This window comes from Aquarana catesbeiana, linkage group LG07 (genome assembly GCF_042186555.1).
Source record: "Aquarana catesbeiana isolate 2022-GZ linkage group LG07, ASM4218655v1, whole genome shotgun sequence".
Classification (NCBI taxonomy): Eukaryota; Metazoa; Chordata; class Amphibia; order Anura; family Ranidae; genus Aquarana; species Aquarana catesbeiana.
Window position 1 is genome coordinate 94,333,509 of NC_133330.1, and position 19,252 is coordinate 94,352,760.

General features: G+C 41.7%; 1 protein-coding gene across 2 annotated transcripts in view; it reads left to right on the plus strand.

Moving 5' to 3' along the window:
• The window catches only part of CACNG2 (calcium voltage-gated channel auxiliary subunit gamma 2), a 286,653-nt gene that overhangs the window by 142,672 nt on the left and 124,729 nt on the right, over window positions 1–19,252 (plus strand). The window contains exon 3 of one of the 2 annotated variants that reach the window (XM_073592500.1): window positions 4,073–4,087. The exons of the other annotated variant lie outside the window; for it this stretch is intronic. Coding sequence (XP_073448601.1) covers window positions 4,073–4,087 — 15 coding nt within the window. The remainder of the gene's footprint in view (window positions 1–4,072; window positions 4,088–19,252) is intronic. 2 annotated transcript variants of the gene reach the window in all.

Below are 19,252 nucleotides of genomic sequence, written 5' to 3' on the forward strand. Positions count from 1 at the left end.
ACTGATGATCATCAGCACCTGCTTGGTATACCTAACTCTAATCCTACAAAATTCCAAACTTTGTGCAAGTGTAAAAAGTGTGCAAGTTTAAACCTGATACTGGTTTGAAGCCAAAGGGTAGTCACACCTCATTTTGGTTTGATTTAAATATTCTCCTGTTCGCTGTCAGGGCTTGGCTCCTGCTACTTAAAGTTGATGTAAACCCACCACCCACTCAGTATAAACTAATAGCACAGTTTTAATGTATATATACATGCAAACCTCCTGCACGTATCCCTACCTTGCAAATGTCACCCCCTTCAGTAGTAGGGGCCCTGCAAAACTCTGGAATCATGGGTGGTTCTCTTTGCCGGAGCTTGGTGGACGGAATTGTGATGTTGCAAGACTCCCTGCCTACCTCTACACTCTCCAACTCTCCTATTCCTGAGTTTTAAATTAACATACAGTCAAAACTCAGGAAAGGCACCACATGACTTCAGCATGCCCAATCATGCTAAGGGATGGAGCAGTCAATACTGGGAGACCTGGAGAAGAAGAGGGATGTAAAGCTGGAATCATAACACTCTCTCTCTCATGCCATACATGAGATAAGGAAATCACATGTCAGTCACAGCAGTGGGGGATGTGGCGACACAAACTTTTCTGTGTGTTGTTTTCTATCTTACTAAAAAAACACAAGAGGATTGCTCAGAGCTGGATTAACTCTTTGTGACAAGACTGGGCACAGATGACTTGACATGCTCTACTGTACCAGGTAGAAGTCTTCATTAAAAAAATTTTTCAGGTTTACATCCACTTTATCCGCTTGCCAACCAGCCGCTGCAGTTATACTGTGGCAGGTTGGCTCAGCTGCGCGAATCACTGTAGGTGTACGTCGGGCTCATACACGGCTTTCCGTGGGCATGCGCCGATTGGCCAGTGGGGGAGCCAATCAGTGGGTAAACAAGGCAGATCTCCATTCTGTCAGGGGATGACACAGAGAGCCTGTCTTTCTGCTATGCAGGAAGACGGATATGTGTGTTGACCCAGGCAGCCCATCCCCCATACAGTTAGTAAACACACCCAGGGAACACATTTAACCCATTGATCACCCCTGGTGTTATCCCCTTCCCTACCAGTGCCATTAGTACAATGTTAGTGCATATTTTTAGCACTGATCACTGTAATAGTGTCACTGGTTCCCAAAAAACTTTAAAAAATGTCAGTTAGGTGTCTGATCTGTCTGCCGCAATGTTGCAGTCCTGCTAAAAATGGCAGATCACTGACATTACTAGTAAAAAATAAATAAATAATAAAAAGGTCAAAAATCTATCCCCTATTTTGTAGACACTATAACTTTTGCCCAAACCAATCAATATACGTTTATTGGGGGTTTTTTTTACCAAAAATATGTAGCAGAATACAAATTGGCCTAAATTGATGAAGAAATTAGATTTTTTTTTAATTGGGTATGTTTTATAGCAAAAAATTAAAAATATAGTTTTTTTTTTTCAAAATTGTCGGTCTTTTTAGCTTATAGAGCAAAAAATTAAAGCCACAGAGGTGATAAAATACCACCAAAAGAAAGCTCTATTTGTGGGGAAAAAAGTACATCAATTTTATTTAGGTACAGCATTGTACGATTGCACAATTGTCAGCTAAAGTAACGCAGTGCCGTATCTCAAAAAATGGCCTGGTCATTAAGGGGGTAAATCCTTCCGGGGCTGAAGGGGTTAATGATCAGCTCTTTTCTTTCAGTGCTCAGAAGCTGCTGGTTGTTACCACAGTGACTCACCTATTTACCATTATCCTGCCTCATTACTCCTGCCTACAGCGGAGGCCGCCTGCACGTTTGGCTCCGAGCTTTACTTTCCCACCCATGCCTCCCTCACCACCCATGCATCCTGGGCCCGAGTCCTCCAGTGAAGTAGAGCCCATGCAGCTGGGCTTCACATGTCTCCTGCCAAAGAGAGGGCCTTCGGGAAAAGGGAGAGATTGTGCCTTTACTGTGGCCAAGCAGGCCACTTATTGATGTCTAGTCCAACCCATCTGGGAAACGCTCGCACCTGAGGTCCTGTAGGGGACAAACCTTAGATGGAGTCCTTGTGTCCCCAGCTATCCTAAAAGATAAGCCTCTAGTTCTAGTTATCCTTTCCTGGTCTGATTTTCCCATAGATACCCAGGCACTAATTGATTCTGGGGCTGCAGGCTTGTTCATAGATAGTGCCTTTGTGTTGAAGCACTCTATACCACTGCAGCTTCGTGCCTCCCTACTTACCATTGAGGCTATTGTTGGGAGACCTCTACAGCCTCTACACTTTGCATTTTGTTAACTGGTAAATATAAACAATTCAAATATATATTTTTGAAAGCATTCTTACTTTACAATATTTCCTCATGCCTGTGTAAAACATTTGCACAGTACTATAAGTTGTCAGCAATACAAGGAAGTGATTACCAGACATTACCTACATTTATCCCAAAACCTCCTTCTATTTCTCATATCCCGGCAATATTATTTTTACCTTGTTCCTGCATGAGAAACAGCTTTTGCTACTCCTTGTCAAATCTTGCATGGACAGCTGATAGGAGTAGGGATCAGCAGGGTACTTTACATCAGTTCCTGTTGACATAGGAACATCCTCAAAACTACATCTTCTAATAGCCCTTTTCTTGCACATAGGCTCAAAGCGGAAGCATATTCTTTACTGGGAATAAATTCAATGTATGCACATGAAGAGTTACAGAGAGGGGTGGAGATAGGTAGAAGTGAGTATGAGAGCCCAAGCAGGGCTAACAATATGTCTTGGGATTTCAGTGTAGCAGAGTAAGTGTTTTCAGCCACCAACAGAGTTCACTTGATTTCTGGCAGGGTCATTAGATTTTTTCTGCACTTTAAAGCAATAAAACATAGAAAAATGTGTAAGCAATGCATATTAATTTTATTTACTTATTTATTACAAGCATTTATATTGCGTTGATAATGTACATATTGTACATTCACAATAGTACCTGCCCTCAAGGAACTTACAAACTAAGGTCTCTAACGCTCATACATAGATTTACATTCTAGGGCAAATTAAAACAAGAGCCAGTTAACCCACTAGAATGTCTTTAGAGTGTGGGAGGAAATCAAAGTGCCTGGAAGAAAACCACTGAGGCAAAGGGCTCAATTTGGTATACTCAATTTACCAAAGAATATCTCATGAGATAATTGAATCATGTAACACATTTTCTCCAGCTATCTCATGAGATTCTGAAAATGTCAATTCCCTTTTACCTCAGGAGTTACTTACCTCACAAACCAAAAACATGAGGTAAATAACTCATAAAACTGTGTTAAAGTCAATTCACTAAGAAAATAAATTAATAAAAACACGAGTTAAATAAGTAGTGGTCCAGGCATGAGGTATTTAAGGAATGTAAAACTATAATAGCCAATTTTGAGTAGTCTCTACCTTTTTGGATCAGTTTCTTACCAGTAATGCATAGAAACCTAAATATGGAAAAGCACAGAATCATCAGGGCTGATTTACTTACAGTATAACAAAAGGCAAAACAGTTCTTTTTTAGTTTTGGATAAAGTGGAGATGGATTAGCACCCCTGTCAGGTTTTTATTGATGTCTGTGCTTCCGTTAGGGAGATTCACCCTCTCTATTTGTCCTGTTTACCATTATCATTGAAAGTGAAAGAAAATCACAAATTTTGGGTTGTCCCCAGAAAAGTAATAGGGGGGAAATTTTCCAGTGGGGACACTAGTTCTGGTGACCTGGGGGCCCCCCAAGTGGTTATTTTTAATTTGTAGGGATTTGCTCTCACTTCCTGTTTTGGCTATGGGACAGACGTGAAGGCAATTCTCCCCAATGACAAAGCTGTCTTTTTTTAATGGTGGAAAAAACGGTATTTATATACAGTATGTGTGTGATTTTTAAAACTATTTTCATTCAATATTTGACATTTATAAAGATATTTTGTATTTCCTTAATTTAACTTGGTTGTTTTTGATACGCCACATGTGTCATGTGAAAGCAGCTTCCCTTTGACTGCTATTCTAGTCATCTTTTTTCTTTTGTATTAATACATATGCTGCAGGGATCGCACTGACTTGTGAGTTTGCATATTTCTACAGTTTAAACCATTTTACTTCTTTATTAGCACTAAAACCTGAAGGGGTTCTAATTCTTCTCCACTGTATCCATCCCATATCATGTCATGAGATAAAATACCACATGGTTTCATGAGTAAAATACCTCACATTAATGAAATAACCCATGCTTTATTTTAATAGTGTTTTTTGTGAATTGCACTTGATTTGATTGTAGCCGTATTAGTGCAATTGTGACAGAGAAAATTGAGTACTGTCGGTGATACTTTTTTTATTTGCACTAACATACAATTTTTCAGGACAAGTTTTCGGGGTATGTCCCCTTCTTCAAGGTCTGCTTGGACCTTGAAGAAGGGGACATACCCCGAAAGCTTGTCCTGAAAAATTGTATGTTAATGCAAATAAAAAAAGTATCACGGACAGTACTCAATTTTCTTTGTGAATTGCAAAAATGTGTGAAAAATCTAATTATTTTATCTCAGATTTTAAGAGTAAAATAACTCTGTGAATTGAGCCCACAAGGAGAACATATACACTTCATGCAGATAATGTCCTCATTAGGATTCGATGCATTAACATAATGCATTTTTTTTTAAATTGTCCACACAAACACTTTATTGTGTCAGCAGACCAACAGACCTGCATTGTGATAATAATCAGTTAAACACAGCCATGGTTTATCACTGGAAAGCAAGAAGCAGAGCATGTGTATTTAATGAGCACATGTATGTTGGTAAATTACACACTACACAAAGGCAGTTTTTTAAACGGTTAGCAATAAAACATTTCCTAATATTTAAATCTCTCTTAATGCATATGTTAAAAAAAAAAAGAAGAGATTATACATTTTCATTAATTTATTTAACTCCTCTGTGTAATATAAAACCTCCATCAAGAACCTCTAATGCATCACTAGCAAAGGGGAATGACCCAACTCTACATTGCTACTACTATGCAATTAAATTAGCTCGCAGGACAAGTAAGGAACCCATTGGACTCATTTCTCCTTGTGGTCTTGAATATTATAAATAAATCTAATAAACAATAATGCAGCCCTCAATCCCCTATAAATATACAAAAAAACTTTAATTGATACTACCCAGCTACATAAAAGCAATAACCCAAAAATCAATCATTCAGTCACTTCACTATATGTAGTAACATAAACACTCCACAGTGTACATTTATACCAACCAAAAATTACAATGTGAGGCCCATTTTATAATTGCTTCTCGAAACTAATACCCCAACAAGCATCCATAACAAATAGTGCAATTAACATCTGAATAATTATAAATAATGAAAAAAAGCAAATATTAGTGACAAACCCAAAAGCAAACATTTATTATATTGCAGCTTACCAAATCTTAGATTTCATGGCTGTATTAGTTTCCTTTTTAAGGCTTTCCTTCTTCTGTTTTTATCTGGTGATCTAGCCAGCAAGCCTGTTGTTTTTCAAAAGCAGAAGCTCTCTAGAGGGATGTATTAGTTTACATGGATGAGACAAACCGTGAATTTTTTTTGCATGAATAAATAAAAGTCACCTTTTTTTATTCATGCAAAAACTTTATCCCCCCCCCCCCAAAAAAAAAAAAACAGTTATAAAGTGTGAGCCAGAGTTTGGCTTCAGTGTGTTAGTGTATCTAAATCTACACTACCTTCCCCCCAGAATGACAATGCTGCTGTATGCTGTACCTCCTATTCTCATTCCTCCAGAGTTGTGTCTCACTAATACAGGAGATGTGGTACTGGCCAGATCACCAGGTGAAAACAGAGGGAAAAAAGCCAAAGAAAAGAAAACTGATGCAGACACCACATCTAATGATTGGTAAGCTGCAAAATAATATTTTTTTTGTTTTGGTTTAATACCGCTTAAAGTGCGATACAGTTCATAACAATATTTTAAAAATGTGGTCTTTAAATTGATAATTTTTGACACTCTTATCGTTCCATTGCTGTCTAAAAGTCTTTAACCATCAAATCATAAGTGTAAACCTCAGTGAATTTTATCTGGTCTGTCCAGCTCTATACACATCGGCATTAAAATATAGGCAGCAGCCACATGTAAAACTGTATGACAAATGTATTACTACAATATAAAAAAGAGTTCACCTACAAAGTGCACTCAGATGTGTGCACAGGATAAACAGCCCAGCCAACTCTTGCAATAAGACCAACAGGAATTTTAACAGTCACAGAAAGGCTTCCGGGTCCAGATCAGTGTAAAGCTGAACTCCACAACAAGCAAATATTGTCTAAGTACATTTGTCTTGTGCATTCTTACATGAATTTGGAGTGTTTTGTGTACTACTTCCTAGATCTGTGCAGTAATCCAGTGTGACATGTCGCCTCTGTGCAGAAGCTTCCTATAAAGACCAGTCACTGCTACTCTAACTCTTTGTGCAGGGTGATTAGCCTTGTATCTGCCCCCTCTGCTAGTTTTCTCTGGGCAGTCTTTAGTGGGTGGAACCTGCTGGGCCCCTCCCAGAGCTCTGCTCTCTGCACAAGTTACGTACAGCACAGAATACAAAGTGGATTTATATTCTCTGTGGCTATTGAGGAATAGATTTGAATCAAATTTTTTGTGTCTGCATTTCAGCTTTAGGAGAGACATACTTGTCCGACCTAACTAATATAAGTTAGCTTAGGTCAGGACTACAAAGTGAGCAAGAGCTCAGAGGAGTGGGAGTATGTGTGGGAATATGTTTTTTTGGATCACAAAATCGAAAGAAAAGGAATGGATGCATGATATCATGAGATCTTCAGCACATTTATGAGAAGATACACTTATGATCTGATGGTTAAAGTCTTTTAGACCATAATGGAACTTTAAGAGTAGGGAAACGGAATGATTTGGAGACCACGTTTTTTGTTATGTTATGTCCTTAATTGCATATAGGGCTCTTTCTGACAGTTGTTAATGCTTGCCACCATCTGAAAAGCAATCTGCGGTGGATCACTTTTAAGAGGGTGGTATAGCAGCAGCTGGCAGGTGTTCAGGTGCCTCTACTGGTGCATTCTGATGCTTGTTTTCTTTTTTTTTCTTTTTTAATTACCAAACAGTAATTTGACATTGTGGGATTACCCCGCAAGGTAAAATTACTTTTCGACAATATGAAAAAAAAAAAACAAAAAAAAAAACCACAGGCATCGGAAAGCACCAATACATTTGCCAGCCGTTGATATACCACCGTCTTAAAAGGGATCCACCGTAGATAACTTTTCAGAGGGTGGTAAGCATTACCACCTGTCTGAAAGAGCCCTAAGTGCAATAAAGTCCAGAAAAACTGTGGTCTCCAAGTCAATCCTTTTCCCTTCTCTTATAGTTCCATTACGGTCTTTTAAGCATTTGGGTTGCGGTTGCAGTGTAGCACTCCTAAAAGGGACCCACCACAGATTTCTTTTTAGAGGGTAGTAAGCTTTACCACCTGTCTGAAACAGCCCTAAGTGCAATAAAGTCCATAACAATAATCAAAAATGTGGTCTCCAAGTCAGTCCCCTTTCCCTACTCTTATAGTTTCATTACGGTCTTTTAAGCATTTGGCTTGCTGTGGCAGTGTGGCCCCAATGATCTCAATAAACAAGTTTAACAGGCAAAGCCTCCTGTCAAGCTCTGTAGCCCAAGTTAAAATTGCCGTAGCTGCGATGCTGCCTGTTTATACCGCTCCAACACCTGCCAGTGTGAAAGAGTCCTTAAGCACTTTATCACTATTATTTGCTTTTAATATTATGCAGCATATATTAATAAATAATATAATATACTATTTATATTACAGCATTATATGATTTGTTCAGATGTTGATTACGCTATTTTCTTTGGATGCATGTTGGGCTATTTGTTTCCAGCAGCAATTATAAAGTTAGAGCGCATTTTGGATATTTTAGGTGGTGTAAGTGTACAATGTGGAGTGTTTATTTTATTGTCTATTATTGCATATAGTGGAATTACTGATTTATTATTCGTCGATTATTGCTCTTTACGTCGGTGGGTGGTATCAATTGAAGTTTTTTGTATATTTATTGGGGTTGAGAGCTGCACTTTAAATTTTCCCTGAGCTGGCTGCTCAGGCTACTCCATTGATTTGCAATTTACGGTAAGCTTGAAAGGATCTTTTAGGGGATTTTTTTATTGGAAATGATATACTGTATATGTGTCAGCTTCAGTATTTTGTATTGCTAAAGAAAACTCATAATGGTTTGCATGGCTACTGTAACCAAGCATTGGCTCTTTGAATTGAATTAAATTTGATTTCAGTGCTGATTAAACTGCTTCTCTTTGTTATTATGGAAATGTGCAAGAAAGACAACAGAAATTTGCCCTACTTTTTGTTTGTTCCTATAACTCATGTTCTAATACTTCTGATAACTATAGGAATCAACTGGATGTGATGCAGACTGCTCTCGGCACAGCCAAACAGAGCTTCATAGCAACCGCACTGTTGTATCTGTGCATATTCTGAAAGGCAGCTGTCCTTGCAGAGGATAACGGAATCCTTACTGACCTAACATGACAATGGGATTAATTCTCTAGAACGATTCCCCACTTCTACTATTTACTAATTATAGTGGGATAGTTATTCTAAGAGAGTGATCCAAGTCCTTTTAATCCAAACAAGTAAATCTGAAACCTCCACCCCAGTTGGGAGGAAACAGTATAGTCTGAGCAACCTTATGCAGACAAATCCTATTTTCCTACTGCTAAAAACTGCTTTATCCAATTTACCATTACACAGGCTGAAATTTGCAAGTGTAGCGCACCCCCTAAGGAGCCGCAAGTAGAATGGGATCCATCACCCTGCACAGCCAGGCACGCCGAATTTCCACAGGCACTCCAGAGTCAGAGAACAGTCTGTGACTTTGTTTTTGTTTTGTTTATTGAGGGTTAATAACTTGGATAGGGATGGGAGAATATGGGATGCCCATTTGAGTTCAGAACAAACTTCAGGGACAATTCTTCCTATATAAAGCTCCTCTTCTCCCTCCAGCACTCACTTGCTTACAGAACCCACCTGGAACACTGTGAATTATCCAAAAGTCACTCACATTACATGCAGGAACCCGAGGCCCCTTGGTTGTGTAGCAAAGGTTCAGTGTCCATCTTACCTGCTGTGGCTACTGATCACAGCACCACCTCTTCAGGCACTGTCAACCTGCCCGGCTGCAGTGGCCCCTTTCACTAGCCCTTCAGGCTAACTTCTCCCCACAGTCCTCCAGACTAACACTCACCAGCCCACCCAGCTGACTCTAAGGAGATCTCCCAGACGCGCTGACCTGCTCCCGCTGTCCTCTCTCCTTGCTCCTGTGCCTCCAGGAAGGGTTTCCTCCATGTGTTGTAGGGCAATTCTTCCAGCACCCGAGCCCCAGGCCCCAGGTCACCCCCCCCCAGACTAGGGGACATCCTCAAGGGCCACCAACAGCCTCCTCAGCACTCCATCTCCATCTTCCACCTGACTGCCCCTTGCTGGCATGGCTCATGTCTATTTATGAGGTAAGCTCTGCCACCTGCCGGCCCAAAGCTGGGGATTGGCTGAGGCCTCATAAATATGCATGGCAGCCCCTCCTTGCTCCCACTCTCAAGCTCCAGAAGTTTCTACAAACTTCCAGACCAGGGGGAAGTGCCAGAGTGAGCTGCCAGATGAGTCATCCGGCCCCTGAGTCACCGAACCCTGACCCAGACTCACAGCCCAAGCCTGGCCCTCAGCCAAACTAAAATTTCCCTACACTAACAACCACACTAACACTACAACACTACTTCTAGCACACACTAGAGGGTACTACACAAACAAGTCCAAGTATCTCATGCCATTACTAAGAGTTAAAGTGTAACTCCAACCCTTCCCCTCCATTTCCAAAAGGGTAAGAAACCTCTTTCAGATTCTTCTTTCTGCCTTTCATTCTGCAGAGAAGATTTACATTCACCTGTCCTGGTGATTAAGCATTATTGCAAAAATACAGAAAACGTAGAGAATTAGCAGTCAAATTTCTTGTTTACAAAGACAAAACCCCAGATGGTTTGAGCAACAGCTCAATGTGTGCTCCAGGTTTCAGAAACCAAGATCTTGGTCTAAACCAGTGGTCTCCAATCTGTATCCCACAAATCTAATGTGACCCTTTTCTTTTCCTACTGATACCAATGATGGTATAAACAATTGGGCGCTATTAATTCCACTAACACCAATGACAAAGCACTATTAAAAGGAGTTGTCTAGAGATGCGAGAAAGAAAGCACCACATCCCAAACTAATTAAACAGTCATATGGTAGGAAAAAAGGATTTTTTAAGGTGCTGAAGGCAAATTGTAACTATATAATAAGATCAAATAATTTTTATTAACAAATTAAACAAAACAAAAAGTTAAAATCAAGTAATTTTACGTCTAAAATAAAAGGTGACAATTTCATACGGTGGTCATGTATGAACAGAGGTACATTAGGGATGGGCGAACTGTTCAACAAACACCAAAAACATCAAAGAGTTTGACCGTTTGTTAATGCACTGCCCTGCCGCACTGGAATCCCTGAGTGGCTGAAGCAATGAAAGCTTTGCCCAATCAGGGCACAGAGTACTGTCAGAGCCACGATTGGACGCTGTCATGATGACTAGCCAATCATGGCTCATTGCTCTTAGTCCCACCCCACACTATAAAAGTATTCTTTCAATAGCGGCCATTTGTAGTGTGATATTGGCATGTGGAGATAGCTAGAACAGGGCTCTGTTCACTGCTACTAGAGCAGTGGTTCTCAACTCCGGTCCTCAGGACCCACTAACAGGCCAGAATTTAAGTATTACCTTGGGGAGATGCAGACTAGAATACTACAATCACTGAGCAGCAAATGATATCACCTGTGATGTATTTCAGTTATCTTGCAAACCTGGCCTGTTAGTGGGTCCCGAGGACAGGAGTTGAGAACCACTGTACTAGAGAGTTAGACCCCACTATTAGATTTTCTGCAGATTTTTGTCTTCAGATTTACCAAAACCATATAATATGAGGTCAAACCTTAAGAGTTTCAATTTGTATGCAATCAGGCAGACCCTTGCACTACATGGTTTTGGTAAATCTGAAGACAAAAATCTTGCTGAAAATCTAATAGTGTGTATGGGGTCTTAGTGTGCTATACTGTGCTATTGTGATTCTTTCAGTGTAGAATATCAATTTAGTGGAAATCTTGTGATAGTTCAGTTAATGTGAGTGTAGTGACTATCTTTACATTAGCGTGAATCTAGTGATAGTTCAGTCAGTGTGAGTGTAATGACCATTCCTTTTTATATTAGTGTCAGTTTATTTTGCCAGGGCAGGTTTACTGCGGGATAGTTCAATGTGTTAGTGCACATTTAATGCAGTATATTTCTGTGCGTTACGTGCCGTTTAATACAGTAAATTTCAGTATGGTACTGCAAGTTCCACTCCGCATATTTCAGTGCACTACATGCCATTTAACGCAGTATATTTCAGTGTGTACCTGCAAGTTTAATGCCCTATATTTCAGTGCGTTACGCACTGTTTAACGCAGTATATTTCAGTGCATTACTGCAAGTTTAACGCCGTACAATTCAGTGTGCTACGTGCCATTTAACACAGTATATTTCTGTGCATTAGTATACATTTAAAGCAGTTTATTTCAGTGCATTACTGCAAGTTTAATGTGTATCTCAGTGCGTTACATGCCGTTTAATGCAGTATATCTGAGTCTGTTACTGCAGTATATTTCTTTGCATTACGTGCCATTTACCCCAGTATATTTCTGTGAGTTAGTGCACGTCTAATGCGGTATATTTCAGTGCATTATGTGACAATTAACGCAGTATATTTCAGTGCAATACTGCAATTTTAACGCCCTAGTGCATTATGTTACGCGCTGTTTAACGCAGTATATTTCGGTGCATTACTGCAAGTTTACCACCATATATTTCAATGCGTTACATGTCGTTTAAAGCAGTAAATTTCTGTGCGTTACTGCAAGTTTAACGCCGTGTATTTCAGTGCATTACATGCCGTTTAACGCAGTATATTTCAGTGCGTTACCTGCCAGTTTAATGCCGTATATTTCAGTGCGTTATGTGCTATTTAACGCAGTATATTTCAGTGCGTTACTACAAGTTTAACGCAATATATTTCAGTGTGTTACTGCAAGTTTAATGCCGTATATTTCAGTGAGATACATGCCATTTAACGCAGTATATTTCAGTGCATTACAAGCCATGTAACGCAGTATATTTCAGTGCAGTACTGCAAGTTTAACGCCCTATATTTCAGTGTGTTATGTGTTGTTTATCGTAGTATATTTCAGTGAGTCACTGCAAGATTAACGCTGTATATTTCAGTGCATTATGTGCTGTTCAACGCAGTATATTTCAGTGCGTAACATGTCATTTAACACAGTATATTTCTGTGTGTTAGTGCACGTTTAATGCAGTACACTTCAGTGTGTTACTGCAAGTTTAACGCCGTACATTTCAGTGTGCTACGTGCCATTTAACGCAGTATATTTCTGTGCGTTAGTATACGTTTAAAGCAGTTTATTTCAGTGCATTACTGCAAGTTTAATGTTGTGTATTTCAGTGCGTTACATGCCATTTAATGCAGTATATCTGAGTGCGTTACTGCAGTATATTTATTTACATTACGTGCCATTTACCCCAGTATATTTCTGTGAGTTAGTGCACGTCTAATGCGGTATATTTCAGTGCATTACGTGACAATTAACGCAGTATATTTCAGTGCAATACTGCAAGTTTAACGCCCTAGTGCATTATGTTAGGTGCTGTTTAACGCAGTATATTTCAGTGCGTTACTGCAAGTTTACCACCATATATTTCAATGTGTTACATGTCATTTAAAGCAGTAAATTTCTGTGCGTTACTGCAAGTTTAACGCCCTATATATTTCAGTGCATTACGTGCTGTTTAACGCAGTATATTTCAGTGAGTTACCTGCCAGTTTAACGCCGTATATTTCAGTGTGTTACTGCAAGTTTAATGCCATACATTTCAGTGACATACGTGCCATTTAACGCAGTATATTTCAGTGCATTACAAGCCATGTAACGCAGTATATTTCAGTGCAATACTGCAAGTTTAATGCCCTATATTTCAGTGTGTTATGTGCTGTTTATCGTAGTATATTTCAGTGAGTCACTGCAAGATTAACGCTGTATATTTCAGTGCGTTATGTGCTGTTCAACACAGTATATTTCAGTGCGTTACATGTCATTTAACACAGTATATTTCTGTGTGTTAGTGCACGTTTAACGCAGTACACTTCAGTGTGTTACTGCAAGTTTAACACCGTATGTTTCAGTGCATTACATGCCATTTAACGCAGTATATTTCAGTGCGTTACTGCAAGTTTAACCACTTGCCGCCCGCCATATAGCAGAATGACGGCAGCAAAGTGGTTTCAATATCCTGACTGGGCGTCATATGATGTCCAGAGGATATTGAGCCGCTGTGGGGCGCGCATCGCGGCGATCATTGTTGCAGGGTGTCAGTCTGACACCCCGCAACACCAATCTAGGTAAAGAGTCTTTGACGGAGACTCTTTACCACGTGATCAGCCGTGTCCAATCACACGATGTAAATAGGAAGAGACAGTGATCGGCTTTTCCTCACTCGCGTCTGACAGACGCGAGTAGAGGAGAGCCGATCGGCTGGTCTCCTGACGGGGGGGTCAGTACTGATTGTTTATCAGCACAGCCTCCCCTCGGATCCTACCCAGGACCACCAGGGAAGCCGCCCAGGACCACCAGGGAAGCCACCCTGGACCACCAGGGAAATCAGCCACACTGGACCACCAGGTATGCCCCCTAGACCCCCAGGGAAATACTAATCAGTGCAAAGGCAGCTGCCAATCAATGCCCAGGCAGCTGCCAATCAGTGCCCACTCCAATGCCTACCACTGCCAGTGCCACCAGGGATGCCACGTATCAGTGCCCATCAGTGCCACGTATCAGTGCCGCCTATCAGTGCCCATCAGTGCCCAGCAGTGCCGCCTGTCAGTGCCCATCAGTGCCACCTATAAGAACCCATCTTTGCAGCCTTTCAGTGCCCATCAGTGTCGCCTATCAGTGCCCACCAGTGCCACCCAGTGCCCCCCATGAGTGCCCATCAGTGCCGCCTATCAATGCCCATCAGTGCTGCATATCAGTGCCACCCATCAGTGCCGCCTACCAGTGCCCATCAGTGCCACATATCAGTGCCCTTCGGCAGTGCCTGTCAGTGCCCGCTTATTGGTGCCACCTCATCGCTGCCACCTTATCAGTGCCTGTCAGTGCCACCTTATCAGTGCCCATTAGTGAAAGAGAAAACTTACTTATTTACAACATTTTTAAACAGAAACAAAAGCAAAACTGATTTTTTTCAAAATTTCAGTATTTTTTTATTTGTTTCACAAAAAATAAAAACCGCAGAGGTGATCAAATACCACCAAAAGAAAGCTCTATTTGTGGGAACAAAATTATAAAAATTTAGTCTGGGTACAGTGTAGCATGACCGCGCAATTGTCATTCAAACTGCGACAGCACTGAAAGCTGAAAATTGGTCTGGGCAGGAAGGTGTCTAAGTGCCTTGTATTGAAGTGGTTAATGCCACATATTTCAGTGCATTACATGCCATTTAACGCAGTATATTTCAGTGCATTACTGCAAGTTTAACGCCGTACATTTCAGTGCACTACGTGCCATTTAACGCAGTATATTTCTGTGCATTAGTATACGTTTAAAGCAGAATATTTCGGTGCATTACTGCAAGTTTAATGTTATGTAGTTCAGTGCGTTACATGCCGTTTAATGCAGTATATTTGAGTGCGTTACTGCAATATATTTCTGTGCATTACGTGCCATTTACCCCAGTATATGTCTGTGAGTTAGTGCACGTTTAATACGGTATATTTCAGTGCGTTACGTGCCAATTAACACAATATATTTCAGTGCAATACTGCAAGTTTAACGCCCTAGTGCGTTACGTTACGTTCTGTTTAACGCAGTATATTTCAGTGCATTACTGCAAGTTTAACGCAGTATATTTCAGTATGTTACTGCAAGTTTAACGTCGTATATTTCAGCGAGATACGTGCCATTTGACGCAGTATATTTCAGTGTGTTACGAGTCATGTAAAGTAGTATATTTCAATGCAATACTGCAAGTTTAACGCCCTATATTTCAGTGCATTATGTGCTGTTTATCGCAGTATATTTCAGTGAGTTACTGCAAGATTAACGCTGTATATTTCAGTGTGTTACATGCCGTTTAATTCAGTATATTTCAGTGCGTTACATGCCATTTAACACAGTACAATTCTGTGCGTTAGTGCACGTTTAATGCAGTACACTTCAGTGCGTTACTGCAAGTTTAATGCCATATATTTCAGTGCGTTACATGCCATTTAACGCAGTATATTTCTGTGCATTAGTGCACATTTAATGCAGTATATTTCAGTGCATTTCTGCAAGTTTAACACCATATATTTCAATGCGTTACATGTCGTTTATAGCAGTAAATTTCTGTGCATTACTGCAAGTTTAACACCGTATATTTCAGTGCATTACGTGCTGTTTAATGCAGTATATTTCAGTGCATTACTGCAAGTTTAATGTTGTGTATTTCAGTGCATTACATGCTGTTTAATGCAGTATATCTGAGTGCATTACTGCAGTATATTTCTGTGCATTACGTGCCACTTACCCCAGTATATTTCTGTGAGTTAGTGCACGTCTAATGCGGTATATTTCAGTGCATTATGTGCCAATTAACGCAGTATATTTCAGTGCAATACTGCAAGTTTAAGGCCCTAGTGTGTTAGGTTACGTTCTGTTTAATGCAGTATATTTCATTGCGTTACTGCAAGTTTAACACCATATATTTCAATGCGTTACATGTCCTTTAAAGCAGTAAATTTCTGTGCATTACTGCAGGTTTAACGCCGTATATTTCAGTGCTTCAACTGCCAGTATCTGAACTGAAAAGAGAGCGGAAGCGTGTGTGTTCGTCTCAGTGCCTGGAAAGTCATAATCCTACCATCCTGAACTATGTGTTTTAAGGTGATGATTCCCTTTTTGGCCCACAGAGAAGGGTCTGGGATGCTGTATAGGTGGGAGAGCATAGGATTACCCCATAGGGGCATGTGTGGTGAAATGTGATTGGGTTTCCCATAAATCTTCCTAGCCTCCTGCCAGACCCTCACTGTGGTTTGCATCAGAATTGTCATAGATGAACTAGCCCTAAGTCCACGGAATGGCAGATTGCTCAGGGCTGCAAAGGAGCCCAGGATGGCCACTTCTAGAGTAACCGCTGGATTCTGTGCAGACTGGGAGAACCACCATCGCACTGTGACCAGGATGGCCGCCCAGTAGTAAAGCTGAAAGTTCAGGAGCGCCAGTCCCCCCCGATAACGGGAGGTATAATATCTGTTTGGCCACCCTGGGGGGCCTCCCAGCCCAGACAAAGGATATCAGCAGACTCTCCAACCTCCGGAAAAAAGTCCTGGGGATGTGTGTGGGGGTATTACGGAAGAAGTATAAGTATTTAGGAAGATAGATCATTTTTAGCAGATTAACTCTGCCCACAGGGGTCAAAGGGAGGGAACGCCATGCAGCACATCTAGCCGCTAGATGTGTCATGAGTGGCCTTAAATTGTCTTCCATATAATCCTGCACTTTACTACTAATTTTAATCCCCGGGTACTTAAAATCCTCTACCCATTTTAGCTGCGGATGTGGCACTCGAGGGGTCGAGGGATGGAGCGGGAAGAGGATTGGTTTGTCTCAATTAATAAGAATCCCTGAGTAGCGACCAAATCGGTTAATTAGTTCAAGTGCAGTCTGTAAAGAGGATGATGCGTCCGCCAGATAAAGCAGAGCATCATCCACATACAGTGACAGCTTTTCCTCAATTGGGCCCACCTGAAGTCCCCTTACACCAGGATCCGCTCTCAGCAATATAGCCAGGGGCTCCATTGCGAGAGCAAACAGGCTCGGAGAGAAGGGGCAACCCTGTCTCGTGCCCTGAGCTAATTGAAACTTCCCCGAGAGGCAACCGTTAGTATGGATTCTAGCTGAGGGACCACGGTATAACATGCGGAGCCATTTTGTGAAACCTGGACCAAACCCGAATCGCGAGAGCACTTCCCATAAGTAACCCCACTCAACTGAATCAAAAGCCTTCTCTAAGTCGAGTGAGGCCACCATCCCCCATTGTCGTCGCATCTGCTCTATCTATGTGAGTAAGAAGGCGTCTGATATTAATATCGGTGGCCCATTTGATCCCTGTGGACAAGGGCAGTGATGACCAAGTTTAGCCTATTAGCCAAAACTTTTGCCAATATTTTCGCATCCACATTGAGCAGGGATATGGGGTGATACGAGGAGCATAAGGTGGGGTCTTTCCCCGGCTTGGGGATCACGACTATGATCGCTTCACTCATTGTGTCAGGAAGTTTCTCGTGGCGTGTTGACGCAGGGAAGAGACTATGAAGTTTATCGACGAGTTCTGCAGCATACTGCTTGTAGAACTCCATTGGGATTCCGTTGGGTCCTGGAGTTTTCCCTGTCTGCATTGATTTAAGTGCCTGCATTATCTCCAAAACCGTAATGGGGCGTCGAGTTTGTTACGATATGTTTTGGTAAAGGTCGGAATGTCAATATCAGCCAAGTATGATGTCAGGTCTTCCCTACTGTAGTCTGCCCTAGAGGTGTAAAGGGATTTGTAGAATTCTGCAAAACAGTGATTAATCCCGTCTGGGGTATGAATCAACTGTCCTGAGGATTCCTTGATATGTGAGATGCTCATCCACCCTGCCTGTTCTCTGGAGAGCCAGGCCAACAGCCTCCCCGACCTCTCCCCCTGCTCAAAGATCCGTTGGGACTGTGCTAACATTTTCTTCTGGGTAAGAGAGGTGCGGAGGCGAACAACCTCCTTAGTCATGAACTGCAATTGTGAGTAATGTTGGGGATCTCGAGTGCGAACAAAGAGAACCTCTGCGTTAACCGCCTCCCTCTCAGCCCCAATTAAATCCGCCCTGCGTTCCCTGCGTACTCTGGCAATGATGGTCTGGTAGTGTCCTCTCATCGTGGCTTTGAAGGCATCCCATACAACACTGGCCTCCGCCGAACCAGCATTAGCCGCCCAGTAGCCAATCAATTCAGTTCTGAATTAAGCATCCACAGCTATGTCTGAAATCCAAAATCTAGATAGCCTCCATAACCCGTCAGCTGAGCCCAGGGAGAGGTCTAGCGTCAAGAACAAGGGTGCATGGTCTGAAATTCCCCTGGGCAATATTTGTTTGTCCGTGACCCTTGGAAGGACCAGGCTCCCTGCAAAGACCAGGTCTATGCGAGAGAATGTTCTATGGGAGGCTGAATGACACGTAAATGCCCAGGCTCGGGGGTGTCTCCACCTCCAGACATCTGTCAGGCCGTAGGTATCCGCCCATTCAGCCAACCCAGGGCAATGGTGTCCCGCACTCGTCAGTCTGTCCAGGTCTGGGTCAGGGACTAGATTGAAATCACCCAGGATGATAGCGTTGTCAGAGGCAAACTCGGCCATCTTGCTGGTGATTTTAGTTCATGCCAGAGGAGGTAAATATAAACCCACAATGGTCCACGTCAATGAGTGGATCTTAGCATGAATGATGACATACCTACCGTCTGGGTCCAGGGCCAAATCCAGGAGCCGGAAGGGAAGGGACTTCAATACCAGAATACTAACACCCCTGGAAAAACTGAAATGCATGGAGTGATAATGGTAGCCCACCCAGGGCTTTTTAAGGGCGAGTACCCTGCTCCCTATAAGGTGCGTTTCTTGGAGCACACATATATGTGGGTTATAAGCTTTAATGAATTGGAACACCAGGGAGCATTTGACCCGGGAGTTCAACCCCTTGGTATTCCATGAAAGGATGTTAAGGGTAGACATGGGCTCTAGGGGCAATAGAAATATCAGGATCAGTATAGATCTCGGCTCCCGAAATGGACCTCCGGACCCAAGACGGACACAACTGAAAACAATGCAATGCTGAAAAATCTAGTATTTTAGTGTATAGATAGAACAAAACCAAACTAAACACATTTATAAGGACCCAATAACTAAAGTGAAATAAACTGGCCCCGTTAGGGGAACTTTAAACACCCCCCACCCCACCCAACCCCCCCAAACTGAGGCGGGTATTCATC